General features: G+C 52.2%; 1 protein-coding gene across 2 annotated transcripts in view; it reads right to left on the reverse strand.

Annotated features, from left to right (window-relative positions):
• Positions 1-16,066, reverse strand: part of LOC143962457 (sodium/potassium-transporting ATPase subunit beta-2-like) — a 64,217-nt gene extending 48,151 nt beyond the window's left edge. For both annotated transcript variants that reach the window (XM_077471727.1, XM_077471728.1), the window contains exon 1: positions 15,919-16,066. In XM_077471727.1, the coding sequence (XP_077327853.1) occupies positions 15,919-16,030 (112 nt within the window). In that variant the 5' untranslated portion in view covers positions 16,031-16,066. The remainder of the gene's footprint in view (positions 1-15,918) is intronic.
• Positions 16,067-16,382: the final 316 nt, after the last annotated feature.

The following is a 16,382-nucleotide window of genomic DNA, read 5'->3' on the forward strand; positions in this document are numbered from 1 at the left end:
TTGGCTCGGGACTGTTCCTCAAACTATTGGAGGTTGGACTGGGAGGGAAGTCATGGGTGGTTCTTATACAGAGGGACGGCTGCAGCGGAAAGGTGAATGGGAAAAGAACCGAACATTTCCGGCAGGAGTCAGACAGGGCTGCAGCCTAAGTCCAACCCTCTTCAACATCTACACCAATCAACTGGCTGCAGCTCCTGAGTCCCCCCCGGCACCGGCACTGACTCTACATGACCCCGAGATGAAGATCCCGCTGTCTGCTGATGACCTCCAACTTCAGAGAGAGGCCAACAAGACAGCCTGGAAGTGCTGGAGGAATGCAGTGCCACATGGGCACTACCAACCAACCCAAAGAAAACAAAAATCACAGCGTTCCAAAGGAATAACACAAAACAAAGAGCCCGTCCTTTATATTACACAACTTACAGCTACTCATAGCTTGTCCTAACCAATCAGGAGGATTCAACCCAACCATAGAGGTACTGAAAGACAAGACATGCCAAGCCTTCTATGCCACCAGGACACAGCTGGACCACCTAAACCCACCGGAGTCTGGATTATCACCCCAATCCTTCTTTATGGCAGTGAAGTTTGGGGTCACCTTTCCAGACCAATCCAAATGGGACTCCAACTGGACAGAAACATTCCATCGGGAATTCTGCAGCCACCTCCTCCGAGTCCATCAGAGCTCCTCCCACAGTGCTTGCCGTTGCTGTACAGATTTCCCTTACTTCTCACTGTACGGAAGAGGACCCTATCATACCGGGACCACCTACATAACAGCGGTCCTTACCCATATCACCATGAGGCCCTACTGACCATTATGGAGAGATCCAAGCCATGTGGCCGGCAGCAACTCATCAGTGCCTTGTCCATCCCAAACTCCGAACAACTCATCAGCGCCTTGTCCATCCCAAACCCCCAACAACTCATCAATGCCTTGTCCATCCCAAACCCCCAACAACTCATCAGTGCCTTGTTCATCCCAAACCCCCAACAACTCATCAGCACCTTGTCCATCCCAAACCCCCAACAACTCATCAGCACCCTGTCCATCCCAAACCCCCAACAACTCATCAGTGCCTTGTCCATCCCAAACTCCCAACAACTCATCAGTACCTTGTCCTTCCCAAACCCCCAACAACTCATCAGTGCCTTGTTCATCCCAAACCCCCAACAACTCATCAGCACCTTGTCCATCCCAAACCCCCAACAACTCATCAGCGCCTTGTCCATCCCAAACCCCCAACAACTCATCAGCACCTTGTCCATCCCAAACCCCCAACAACTCATCAGCACCTTGTCCATCCCAAACCCCCAACAACTCATCAGTGCCTCGCCCATCCCAACCCCCAACTCATCAGCACCTTGTCCATCCCAAACCCCCAACAACTCATCAGCACCTTGTCCATCCCAAACCCCCAACAACTCATCAGCACCTTGTCCATCCCAAACCCCCAACAACTCATCAGTGCCTTGTCCATCCCAAACCCCCAACAACTCATCAGTGCCTTGTCCATCCCAAACCCCCAACAACTCATCAGCACCTTGTCCATCCCAAACCCCCAACAACTCATCAGCACCTTGTCCATCCCAAACCCCCAACAACTCATCAGTGCCTCGCCCATCCCAAACCCCCAACAACTCATCAGCACCTTGTCCATCCCAAACCCCCAACAACTCATCAGCGCCTTGTCCATCCCAAACTCCCAACAACTCATCAGTCCCTTGTCCATCCCAAACTCCCAACTCATCAGCACCTTGTCCATCCCAAACCCCAACAACTCATCAGCGCCTTGTCCATCCCAAACTCCCAACAACTCATCAGCACCTTGTCCATCTCAAACCCCCAACAACTCATCAGTGCCTTGTCCATCCCAAACCCCCAACAACTCATCAGCGCCTTGTCCATCCCAAACCCCCAACAACTCATCAGCACCTTGTCCATCCCAAACCCCCAACATCTCATCAGTACCTTGTCCATCCCAAACCCCCAACTACTCATCAGCACCTTGTCCATCCCAAACCCCCAACAACTCATCAGCACCTTGTCCATTCCAAACCCCCAACAACTCATCAGTACCTTGTCCATTCTAAACCCCCAACAACTCATCAGTGCCTTGTCCATCCCAAACCCCCAACAACTCATCAGCACCTTGTCCATCCCAAACCCCCAACAACTCATCAGTGCCTCGCCCATCCCAACCCCCAACTCATCAGCACCTTGTCCATCCCAAACCCCAACAACTCATCAGCGCCTTGTCCATCCCAAACCCCCAACAACTCATCAGCGCCTTGTTCATCCCAAACCCCCAACAACTCATCAGCGCCTTGTCCATCCCAAACCCCCAACAACTCCTCAGTACCTTGTCCATCCCAAACCCCCAACAACTCATCAGTGCCTTGTCCATCCCAAACCCCCAACAACTCATCAATGCCTTGTCCATCCCAAACCCCCAACAACTCATCAGTGCCTTGTCCATCCCAAACCCCCAACAACTCATCAGTGCCTTGTCCATCCCAAACCTCCAACAACTCATCAGCACCTTGTCCATCCCAAACCCCCAACATCTCATCAGTACCTTGTCCATCCCAAACCCCCAACTACTCATCAGCACCTTGTCCATCCCAAACCCCCAACAACTCATCAGCACCTTGTCCATCCCAAACCCCCAACATCTCATCAGTACCTTGTCCACCCCAAACCCCCAACTACTCATCAGTGCCTTGTCCATCCCAAACCCCCAACAACTCATCAGCACCTTGTCCATCCCAAACCCCCAACATCTCATCAGTACCTTGTCCATCCCAAACCCCCAACAACTCATCAGTACCTTGTCCAACCCAAACCCCCAACAACTCATCAGCACCTTGTCCATTCCAAACCCCCAACAACTCATCAGTACCTTGTCCATTCTAAACCCCCAACAACTCATCAGTGCCTTGTCCATCCCAAACCCCCAACAACTCATCAGCACCTTGTCCATCCCAAACCCCCAACAACTCATCAGCACCTTGTCCATTCCAAACCCCCAACAACTCATCAGTACCTTGTCCATTCTAAACCCCAAACAACTCATCAGTGCCTTGTCCATTCCAAACCCCCAACAACTCATCAGTACCTTGTCCATCCCAAATCCCCAACAACTCATCAGCACCTTGTCCATTCCAAACCCCCAACAACTCATCAGTACCTTGTCCATCCCAAACCCCCAACAACTCATCAGCACCTTGTCCATTCCAAACCCCCAACAACTCATCAGTGCCTTGTCCATCCCAAACCCCCAACAACTCATCAGTGCCTTGTCCATCCCAAACCCCCAACAACTCATCAGTGCCTTGTCCATCCCAAACCCCCAACAACTCATCAGCAACTTGTCCATCCCAAACCCCCAACAACTCATCAGTACCTTGTCCATCCCAAACCCCCAACAACTCATCAGCGCCTTGTCCATCCCAAACCCCCAACAACTCATCAGTACCTTGTCCATCCCAAACCCCCAACAACTCATCAGCACCTTGTCCATCCCAAACCCCCAACATCTCATCAGTACCTTGTCCATCCCAAACCCCCAACTACTCATCAGCACCTTGTCCATCCCAAACCCCCAACAACTCATCAGCACCTTGTCCATCCCAAACCCCCAACATCTCATCAGTACCTTGTCCATCCCAAACCCCCAACAACTCATCAGTGCCTCGCCCATCCCAACCCCCAACTCATCAGCACCTTGTCCATCCCAAACCCCCAACAACTCATCAGCGCCTTGTCCATCCCAAACCCCCAACAACTCATCAGCGCCTTGTCCATCCCAAACCCCCAACAACTCATCAGTGCCTTGTCCATCCCAAACCCCCAACAACTCCTCAGTACCTTGTCCATCCCAAACCCCCAACAACTCATCAGTGCCTTGTCCATCCCAAACCCCCAACAACTCATCAATGCCTTGTCCATCCCAAACCCCCAACAACTCATCAGTGCCTTGTCCATCCCAAACCCCCAACAACTCATCAGTGCCTTGTCCATCCCAAACCTCCAACAACTCATCAGCGCCTTGTCCATCCCAAACCCCCAACATCTCATCAGTACCTTGTCCATCCCAAACCCCCAACTACTCATCAGCACCTTGTCCATCCCAAACCCCCAACAACTCATCAGCACCTTGTCCATCCCAAACCCCCAACATCTCATCAGTACCTTGTCCATCCCAAACCCCCAACTACTCATCAGTGCCTTGTCCATCCCAAACCCCCAACAACTCATCAGCACCTTGTCCATCCCAAACCCCCAACATCTCATCAGTACCTTGTCCATCCCAAACCCCCAACAACTCATCAGTACCTTGTCCAACCCAAACCCCCAACAACTCATCAGCACCTTGTCCATTCCAAACCCCCAACAACTCATCAGTACCTTGTCCATTCTAAACCCCCAACAACTCATCAGTGCCTTGTCCATCCCAAACCCCCAACAACTCATCAGCACCTTGTCCATCCCAAACCCCCAACAACTCATCAGCACCTTGTCCATTCCAAACCCCCAACAACTCATCAGTACCTTGTCCATTCTAAACCCCCAACAACTCATCAGTGCCTTGTCCATTCCAAACCCCCAACAACTCATCAGTACCTTGTCCATCCCAAATCCCCAACAACTCATCAGCACCTTGTCCATTCCAAACCCCCAACAACTCATCAGTACCTTGTCCATCCCAAACCCCCAACAACTCATCAGCACCTTGTCCATTCCAAACCCCCAACAACTCATCAGTGCCTTGTCCATCCCAAACCCCCAACAACTCATCAGTGCCTTGTCCATCCCAAACCCCCAACAACTCATCAGTGCCTTGTCCATCCCAAACCCCCAACAACTCATCAGCAACTTGTCCATCCCAAACCCCCAACAACTCATCAGTACCTTGTCCATCCCAAACCCCCAACAACTCATCAGCGCTTTGTCCATCCCAAACCCCCAACAACTCATCAGTACCTTGTCCATCCCAAACCCCCAACAACTCATCAGCACCTTGTCCATCCCAAACCCCCAACAAGTCTCAGCACCTTGTTCACCCCAAACCCCCAACAACTCATCAGTGCCTTGTCCATCCCAAACCCCCAACAAATCATCAGCACCTTGTTCATCCCAAACCCCCAACAACTCATCAGTGCCTTGTCCATCCCAAACCCCCAACAACTCATCAGTACCTTGTCCATCCCAAACCCCCAACAACTCATCAGCACCTTGTCCATCCCAAACCCCCAACAACTCATCAGTGCCTCGCCCATCCCAACCCCCAACTCATCAGCACCTTGTCCATCCCAAACCCCCAACAACTCATCAGCGCCTTGTCCATCCCAAACCCCCAACAACTCATCAGCGCCTTGTCCATCCCAAACCCCCAACAACTCATCAGTGCCTTGTCCATCCCAAACCCCCAACAACTCCTCAGTACCTTGTCCATCCCAAACCCCCAACAACTCATCAGTGCCTTGTCCATCCCAAACCCCCAACAACTCATCAATGCCTTGTCCATCCCAAACCCCCAACAACTCATCAGTGCCTTGTCCATCCCAAACCCCCAACAACTCATCAGTGCCTTGTCCATCCCAAACCTCCAACAACTCATCAGCACCTTGTCCATCCCAAACCCCCAACATCTCATCAGTACCTTGTCCATCCCAAACCCCCAACTACTCATCAGCACCTTGTCCATCCCAAACCCCCAACAACTCATCAGCACCTTGTCCATCCCAAACCCCCAACATCTCATCAGTACCTTGTCCATCCCAAACCCCCAACAACTCATCAGTGCCTCGCCCATCCCAACCCCCTACTCATCAGCACCTTGTCCATCCCAAACCCCCAACAACTCATCAGCGCCTTGTCCATCCCAAACCCCCAACAACTCATCAGCGCCTTGTCCATCCCAAACCCCCAACAACTCATCAGTGCCTTGTCCATCCCAAACCCCCAAAAACTCCTCAGTACCTTGTCCATCCCAAACCCCCAACAACTCATCAGTGCCTTGTCCATCCCAAACCCCCAACAACTCATCAGTGCCTTGTCCATCCCAAACCCCCAACAACTCATCAGCGCCTTGTCCATCCCAAACCTCCAACAACTCATCAGCACCTTGTCCATCCCAAACCCCCAACATCTCATCAGTACCTTGTCCATCCCAAACCCCCAACTACTCATCAGCACCTTGTCCATCCCAAACCCCCAACAACTCATCAGCACCTTGTCCATCCCAAACCCCCAACATCTCATCAGTACCTTGTCCATCCCAAACCCCCAACTACTCATCAGTGCCTTGTCCATCCCAAACCCCCAACAACTCATCAGCACCTTGTCCATCCCAAACCCCCAACATCTCATCAGTACCTTGTCCATCCCAAACCCCCAACAACTCATCAGTACCTTGTCCAACCCAAACCCCCAACAACTCATCAGCACCTTGTCCATTCCAAACCCCCAACAACTCATCAGTACCTTGTCCATTCTAAACCCCCAACAACTCATCAGTGCCTTGTCCATCCCAAACCCCCAACAACTCATCAGCACCTTGTCCATCCCAAACCCCCAACAACTCATCAGCACCTTGTCCATTCCAAACCCCCAACAACTCATCAGTACCTTGTCCATTCTAAACCCCCAACAACTCATCAGTGCCTTGTCCATTCCAAACCCCCAACAACTCATCAGTACCTTGTCCATCCCAAATCCCCAACAACTCATCAGCACCTTGTCCATTCCATCCCCCAACAACTCATCAGTACCTTGTCCATCCCAAACCCCCAACAACTCATCAGCACCTTGTCCATTCCAAACCCCCAACAACTCATCAGTGGCTTGTCCATCCCAAACCCCCAACAACTCATCAGTGCCTTGTCCATCCCAAACCCCCAACAACTCATCAGTGCCTTGTCCATCCCAAACCCCCAACAACTCATCAGCAACTTGTCCATCCCAAACCCCCAACAACTCATAAGTACCTTGTCCATCCCAAACCCCCAACAACTCATCAGCGCCTTGTCCATCCCAAACCCCCAACAACTCATCAGTACCTTGTCCATCCCAAACCCCCAACAACTCATCAGCACCTTGTCCATCCCAAACCCCCAACAAGTCTCAGCACCTTGTTCACCCCAAACCCCCAACAAATCATCAGCACCTTGTTCATCCCAAACCCCCAACAACTCATCAGTGCCTTGTCCATCCCAAACCCCCAACAACTCATCAGTACCTTGTCCATCCCAAACCCCCAACAACTCATCAGTGCCTTGTCCATCCCAAACCCCCAACAACTCATCAGTGCCTTGTCCATCCCAAACCCCCAACAACTCATCAGCACCTTGTCCATCCCAAACCCCCAACAACTCATCAGCACCTTGTCCATCCCAAACCCCCAACAACTCATCAGTGCCTCGCCCATCCCAACCCCCAACTCATCAGCACCTTGTCCATCCCAAACCCCCAACAACTCATCAGCGCCTTGTCCATCCCAAACCCCCAACAACTCATCAGCGCCTTGTCCATCCCAAACCCCCAACAACTCATCAGTGCCTTGTCCATCCCAAACCCCCAACAACTCCTCAGTACCTTGTCCATCCCAAACCCCCAACAACTCATCAGTGCCTTGTCCATCCCAAACCCCCAACAACTCATCAATGCCTTGTCCATCCCAAACCCCCAACAACTCATCAGTGCCTTGTCCATCCCAAACCCCCAACAACTCATCAGTGCCTTGTCCATCCCAAACCTCCAACAACTCATCAGCACCTTGTCCATCCCAAACCCCCAACATCTCATCAGTACCTTGTCCATCCCAAACCCCCAACTACTCATCAGCACCTTGTCCATCCCAAACCCCCAACAACTCATCAGCACCTTGTCCATCCCAAACCCCCAACATCTCATCAGTACCTTGTCCATCCTAAACCCCCAACTACTCATCAGTGCCTTGTCCATCCCAAACCCCCAACAACTCATCAGCACCTTGTCCATCCCAAACCCCCAACATCTCATCAGTACCTTGTCCATCCCAAACCCCCAACAACTCATCAGTACCTTGTCCAACCCAAACCCCCAACAACTCATCAGCACCTTGTCCATTCCAAACCCCCAACAACTCATCAGTTCCTTGTCCATTCTAAACCCCCAACAACTCATCAGTGCCTTGTCCATCCCAAACCCCCAACAACTCATCAGCACCTTGTCCATCCCAAACCCCCAACAACTCATCAGCACCTTGTCCATTCCAAACCCCCAACAACTCATCAGTACCTTGTCCATTCTAAACCCCCAACAACTCATCAGTGCCTTGTCCATTCCAAACCCCCAACAACTCATCAGTACCTTGTCCATCCCAAATCCCCAACAACTCATCAGCACCTTGTCCATTCCAAACCCCCAACAACTCATCAGTACCTTGTCCATCCCAAGCCCCCAAAAACTCATCAGCACCTTGTCCATTCCAAACCCCCAACAACTCATCAGTGCCTTGTCCATTCCAAACCCCCAACAACTCATTAGTGCCTTGTCCATCCCAAACCCCCAACAACTCATCAGTGCCTTGTCCATCCCAAACCCCCAACAACTCATCAGTGCCTTGTCCATCCCAAACCCCCAACAACTCATCAGCAACTTGTCCATCCCAAACCCCCAACAACTCATCAGTACCTTGTCCATCCCAAACCCCCAACAACTCATCAGCGCCTTGTCCATCCCAAACCCCCAACAACTCATCAGTACCTTGTCCATCCCAAACCCCCAACAACTCATCAGCACCTTGTCCATCCCAAACCCCCAACAAGTCTCAGCACCTTGTTCACCCCAAACCCCCAACAAATCATCAGCACCTTGTTCATCCCAAACCCCCAACAACTCATCAGTGCCTTGTCCATCCCAAACCCCCAACAACTCATCGGTACCTTGTCCATCCCAAACCCCCAACAACTCATCAGCTCCTTGTCCATCCCAAACCCCCAACAAATCATCAGCACCTTGTTCATCCCAAACCCCCAACAACTCATCAGCGCCTTGTCCATCCCAAACCCCCAACAACTCATCAGGGCCTTGTCCATCCCAAACCCCCAACAACTCATCAGTGCCTTGTCCATCCCAAACCCCCAACAACTCATCAGCCCCTTGTCTTTCTCAAACCCCCAACAACTCATCAGTGCCTTGTCCATCCCAAACCCCCAACAACTCATCAGTACCTTGTCCATCCCAAACCCCCAACAACTCATCAGTGCCTTGTCCATCCCAAACCCCCAACAACTCATCAGTGCCTTGTCCATCCCAAACCCCCAACAACTCATCAGTGCCTTGTCCATCCCAAACCCCCAACAACTCATCAGTACCTTGCCATCCCAAACCCCCAACTACTCACCAAATGCCTTGTCCATCCCAAACCCCCAACAACTCATCAGCGCCTTGTCCATCCCAAACCCCCAACAACTCATCAGCTCCTTGTCCATCCCAAACCCCCAACAACTCATCCACACCTTGTCTATCCCAAACTCCCAACAACTCATCAGCGCCTTGTCCATCCCAAACCCCCAACAACTCATCAACACCTTGTCCATCCCAAACCCCCAACAACTCATCAGTGCCTTGTCCATCCCAAACCCCCAACAACTCATCAGCGCCTTGTCCATCCCAAACCCCCAACAACTCATCAGTGCCTTGTCCATCCTAAACCCTCAACAACTCATCAGCACCTTGTCCATCCCAAACCCCCAACAACTCATCAGTGCCTTGTCCATCCCAAACCCCCAACAACTCATCAGCGCCTTGTCCATCCCAAACCCCCAACAACTCATCAGTGCCTTGTCCATCCCAAACCCCCAACAACTTATCATCACCTTGTCCATCCTAAACCCCCAACAACTCATCAGTGCCTTGTCCATCCCAAACCCCCAACAACTCATCAGCACCTTGTCCATCCCAAACCCCCAACAACTCATCAGCACCTTGTCCATCCCAAACCCCCAACAACTCATCAGTGCCTTGTCCATCCCAAACTCCCAACAACTCATCAGTGCCTTGTCCATCCCAAACCCCCAACAATTCATCAGCACCTTGTCCATCCCAAACTCCCAACAACTCATCAGTACCTTGTCCATCCCAAACCCCCAACAACTCATCAGCACCTTTTCCATCCCAAACTCCCAACAACTCATCAGTACCTTGTCCATCCCAAACCCCCAACAACTCATCAGCACCTTGTCCATCCCAAACTCCCAACAACTCATCAGTACCTTGTCCATCCCAAACCCCCAACAACTCATCAGCACCTTGTCCATCCCAAACCCCCAACAACTCATCAGCACCTTGTCCATCCCAAACCCCCAACAACTCATCAGCTCCTTGTCCATCCCAAACTCCCAACAACTCATCAGTGCCTTGTCCATCCCAAACCCCCAACAACTCATGAGTACCTTGTCCATCCCAAACTCCCAACAACTCATCAGCACCTTGTCCATCCCAAACTCCCAACAACTCATCAGTGCCTTGTCCATCCCAAACCCCCAACAACTCATCAGCACCTTGTCCATCCCAAACCCCCAACAACTCATCAGCTCCTTGTCCATCCCAAACTCCCAACAACTCATCAGTACCTTGTCCATCCCAAACTCCCAAGAACTCATCAGCACCTTGTCCATCCCAAACCCCTAACAACTCATCAGTGCCTTGTCCATCCCAAACCCCCAACAACTCATCAGCGCCTTGTCCATCCCAAACCTCCAACAACTCATCAGCTCCTTGTCCATCCCAAAAACCCAACAACTCATCAGCTCTTTGTCCATCCCAAACTCCCAACAACTCATCAGCACCTTGTCTATCCCAAACCCCCAACAACTCATCAATGCCTTGTCCATCCCAAACCCCCAACAACTCATCAGCCCCTTGTCTTTCCCAAACCCCCAACAACTCATCAGTGCCTTGTCCATCCCAAACCCCCAACAACTCATCAGTGCCTTGTCCATCCCAAACCCCCAACAACTCATCAATGCCTTGTCCATCCCAAACCCCCAACAACTCATCAGTACCTTGTCCATCCCAAACCCCCAACAACTCATCAGCACCTTGTCCATCCCAACCCCCCAACAAGTCTCAGCACCTTGTTCACCCCAAACCCCCAACAAATCATCAGCACCTTGTTCATCCCAAACCCCCAACAACTCATCAGTGCCTTGTCCATCCCAAACCCCCAACAACTCATCGGTACCTTGTCCATCCCAAACCCCCAACAACTCATCAGCTCCTTGTCCATCCCAAACCCCCAACAAATCATCAGCACCTTGTTCATCCCAAACCCCCAACAACTCATCAGCGCCTTGTCCATCCCAAACCCCCAACAACTCATCAGGGCCTTGTCCATCCCAAACCCCCAACAACTCATCAGTGCCTTGTCCATCCCAAACCCCCAACAACTCATCAGCCCCTTGTCTTTCCCAAACCCCCAACAACTCATCAGTGCCTTGTCCATCCCAAACCCCCAACAACTCATCAGTACCTTGTCCATCCCAAACCCCCAACAACTCATCAGTGCCTTGTCCATCCCAAACCCCCAACAACTCATCAGTGCCTTGTCCATCCCAAACCCCCAACAACTCATCAGTGCCTTGTCCATCCCAAACCCCCAACAACTCATCAGTACCTTGCCATCCCAAACCCCCAACTACTCATCAATGCCTTGTCCATCCCAAACCCCCAACAACTCATCAGCGCCTTGTCCATCCCAAACCCCCAACAACTCATCAGCTCCTTGTCCATCCCAAACCCCCAACAACTCATCCACACCTTGTCTATCCCAAACTCCCAACAACTCATCAGCGCCTTGTCCATCCCAAACCCCCAACAACTCATCAACACCTTGTCCATCCCAAACCCCCAACAACTCATCAGTGCCTTGTCCATCCCAAACCCCCAACAACTCATCAGCGCCTTGTCCATCCCAAACCCCCAACAACTCATCAGTGCCTTGTCCATCCTAAACCCTCAACAACTCATCAGCACCTTGTCCATCCCAAACCCCCAACAACTCATCAGTGCCTTGTCCATCCCAAACCCCCAACAACTCATCAGCGCCTTGTCCATCCCAAACCCCCAACAACTCATCAGTGCCTTGTCCATCCCAAACCCCCAACAACTTATCATCACCTTGTCCATCCTAAACCCCCAACAACTCATCAGTGCCTTGTCCATCCCAAACCCCCAACAACTCATCAGCACCTTGTCCATCCCAAACCCCCAACAACTCATCAGTGCCTTGTCCATCCCAAACTCCCAACAACTCATCAGTGCCTTGTCCATCCCAAACCCCCAACAATTCATCAGCACCTTGTCCATCCCAAACTCCCAACAACTCATCAGTACCTTGTCCATCCCAAACCCCCAACAACTCATCAGCACCTTTTCCATCCCAAACTCCCAACAACTCATCAGTACCTTGTCCATCCCAAACCCCCAACAACTCATCAGCACCTTGTCCATCCCAAACTCCCAACAACTCATCAGTACCTTGTCCATCCCAAACCCCCAACAACTCATCAGCACCTTGTCCATCCCAAACCCCCAACAACTCATCAGCACCTTGTCCATCCCAAACCCCCAACAACTCATCAGCTCCTTGTCCATCCCAAACCCCCAACAACTCATCAGCTCCTTGTCCATCCCAAACTCCCAACAACTCATCAGTGCCTTGTCCATCCCAAACCCCCAACAACTCATGAGTACCTTGTCCATCCCAAACTCCCAACAACTCATCAGCACCTTGTCCATCCCAAACTCCCAACAACTCATCAGTGCCTTGTCCATCCCAAACCCCCAACAACTCATCAGCACCTTGTCCATCCCAAACCCCCAACAACTCATCAGCTCCTTGTCCATCCCAAACTCCCAACAACTCATCAGTACCTTGTCCATCCCAAACTCCCAAGAACTCATCAGCACCTTGTCCATCCCAAACCCCTAACAACTCATCAGTGCCTTGTCCATCCCAAACCCCCAACAACTCATCAGCGCCTTGTCCATCCCAAACCTCCAACAACTCATCAGCTCCTTGTCCATCCCAAAAACCCAACAACTCATCAGCTCTTTGTCCATCCCAAACTCCCAACAACTCATCAGCACCTTGTCTATCCCAAACCCCCAACAACTCATCAATGCCTTGTCCATCCCAAACCCCCAACAACTCATCAGCCCCTTGTCTTTCCCAAACCCCCAACAACTCATCAGTGCCTTGTCCATCCCAAACCCCCAACAACTCATCAGTGCCTTGTCCATCCCAAACCCCCAACAACTCATCAATGCCTTGTCCATCCCAAACCCCCAACAACTCATCAGTGCCTTGTCCATCCCAAACCCCCAACAACTCATCAGTGCCTTGTCCATCCCAAACCCCCAACAACTCATCAGCGCCTTGTCCATCCCAAACCCCCAACTACTCATCAGTGCCTTGTCCATCCCAAACCCCCAACAACTCATCAGTGCCTTGTCCATCCCAAACCCCCAACAACTCATCAGCACCTTGTCCATCCCAAACCCCCAACAACTCATCAGTACCTTGTCCATCCCAAACCCCCAACAACTCATCAGTGCCTTGTCCATCCCAAACCCCCAACAACTCATCAGCGCCTTGTCCTGTGAAGTACTCTGAACTGTGATGTAGAGGGGGATCCCCCTGAACTGTGATGTGGGGGGCTGTAGAGGGGGATCCCCCTGAACTGCGATGTGGGGGGCTGTAGAGGAGGATCCCCCTGAACTGTGATGTAGAGGAGGATCCCCCTGATCTGTGATGTAGAGCATCCCCCTGAACTGTGGTGTAGAGGAGGATCCCCCTGAACTGTGATGTAGAGGAGGATCCCCCTGATCTGAGATGTAGAGGAGGATCACCCTGATCTGTGATGTAGAGGAGGATCCCCCTGAACTGTGATGTAGAGGAGGATCCCCCTGATCTGTGATGTAGAGGAGGATCCCCCTGATCTGTGATGTAGAGCATCCCCCTGAACTGTGGTGTAGAGGAGGATCCCCCTGAACTGTGATGTAGAGGAGGATCCCCCTGATCTGTGATGTAGAGCATCCCCCTGAACTGTGGTGTAGAGGAGGATCCCCCTGAACTGTGATGTAGAGGAGGATCCCCCTGATCTGAGATGTAGAGGAGGATCACCCTGATCTGTGATGTAGAGGAGGATCCCCCTGAACTGTGATGTAGAGGAGGATCCCCCTGAACTGTGATGTAGAGGAGGATCCCCCTGATCTGTGATGTAGAGGAGGATCACCCTGATCTGTGATGTAGAGGAGGATCCCCCTGAACTGTGATGTAGAGGAGCATCCCCCTGAACTGTGATGTAGAGGAGGATCCCCCTGATCTGTGATGTAGAGGAGGATCACCCTGATCTGTGATGTAGAGGAGGATCCCCCTGAACTGTGATGTAGAGGAGGATCCCCCTGAACTGTGATGTAGAGGAGGATCCCCCTGATCTGTGATGTAGAGGAGGATCCCCCTGAACTGTGATGTAGAGGAGGATCCCCCTGATCTGTGATGTAGAGGAGGATCCCCCTGAACTGTGATGTAGAGGAGGATCCCCCTGATCTGTGATGTAGAGGAGGATCCCCCTGAACTGTGATGTAGAGGAGGATCCCCCTGATCTGTGATGTAGAGGAGGATCCCCCTGATCTGTGATGTGGGGGGCTGTAGAGGAGGATCCCCCTGAACTGTGATGTAGAGGAGGATCCCCCTGAACTGTGATGTGGGGGGCTGTAGAGGAGGATCCCCCTGATATGTGATGTAGAGGAGGATCCCCCTGAATGGTGATGTGGGGGGCCGTAGAAGAGGATCCCCCTGAACTGTGATGTGGGGGGCTGTAGAGGAGGATCCCCCTGATATGTGATGTAGAGGAGGATCCCCCAGAATGGTGATGTGGGGGGCTGTAGAGGAGGATCCCCCTGAACTGTGATGTGGGGGGCTGTAGAGGAGCATCCCCCTGAAATGTGATGTGGGGGGCTGTAGAGGAGGATCCCCCTGAAATGTGATGTGGGGGGCTGTAGAGGAGGATCCCCCTGATCTCTGGTGTACAGGAGGATCCCTCTGAACGGTGATGTGGGGGCTGTAGAGGAGGATCCCCCTGATCTGTGGTGTAGAGGAGGATCCCCCTGAACGGGGATGTGGGGGGCTGTAGAGGAGGATCCCCCTGATAGGTGATGTAGAGGAGGATCCCCCTGAACGGTGATGTGGGGGGCTGTAGAGGGGATCCCCCTGAACTGTGATGTGGGGGGCTGTAGAGGAGGATCCCCCTGAACTTTGATGTGGGGGGCTGTAGAGGAGGATCCCCCTGATATGTGATGTAGAGGAGGATCCCCCTGAATGGTGATGTGGGGGCCGTAGAGGAGGATCCCCCTGAACTGTGATGTGGGGGGCTGTAGAGGAGGATCCCCCTCATATGTGATGTGGGGGGCTGTAGAGGAGGATCCCCCTGAACTGTGATGTGGGGGGCTGTAGAGGAGGATCCCCCTGATCTGTGGTGTAGAGGAGGATCCCCCTGAACGGTGATGTGGGGGGCTGTAGAGGAGGATCCCCCTGAAGGGTGATGTGGGGGGCTGTAGAGGAGGATCCCCCTGAACTGTGATGTGGGGGGCTGTAGAGGAGGATCCCCCTGATCTGTGGTGTAGAGGAGGATCCCCCTGAACTGTGATGTGGGGGGCTGTAGAGGAGGATCCCCCTGAAGGGTGATGTGGGGGGCTGTAGAGGAGGATCCCCCTGAACTGTGGTGTGGGGGGCTGTAGAGGAGGATCCCCTGAACGGTGATGTGAGGGGCTGTAGAGGAGGATCCCCCTGATCTGTGATGTGGGGGGCTGTAGAGGAGGATGGATGGGATGTTAGTACTTGTACAGATACCCCCCCTTCTTACCCCAGCTGCTGGCGGTGCGACCCATGAACTCTCGGGTTCTGGGGTTCCACATGAATTCCTTCCACTCATCCATAACCTGGGAACAGCTTTTCTTTTGGTTGGGCTCCGACATGCTGCCTGTCCGGTGCGCTGCCTCTGATCCCGGCTCTGCTCTGCCCTTCACTATTTATCCTCTCTGACCCCCCCAATAATCCTCCGTCCTCCTCCCCCTCACCTGTAGATGGCGACTCCGATAGCAGAGGTCACCTCCACCCCCAACATCTCTCCTTCATTATAGGATATTACTGATGATATCAGATTATACAATGGCTGCTTTATTCTGTGTTATATCTTATTATACTATGTATCCTTCCTCCCTGTACAGAGGATACTCGTCTCCCATTCTCTATAATATACTCGTCTCCCATTCTCTATAATATACTCGTCTCCCATTCTCTATAATATACTCGTCTCCCATTCTCTAT

Source organism: Lithobates pipiens, unplaced genomic scaffold, assembly GCF_037356315.1.
Source record: "Lithobates pipiens isolate NorthernLeopardFrog02 unplaced genomic scaffold, aLitPip1_a1.2 Scaffold_8, whole genome shotgun sequence".
In the NCBI taxonomy this organism is placed as follows: Eukaryota; Metazoa; Chordata; class Amphibia; order Anura; family Ranidae; genus Lithobates; species Lithobates pipiens.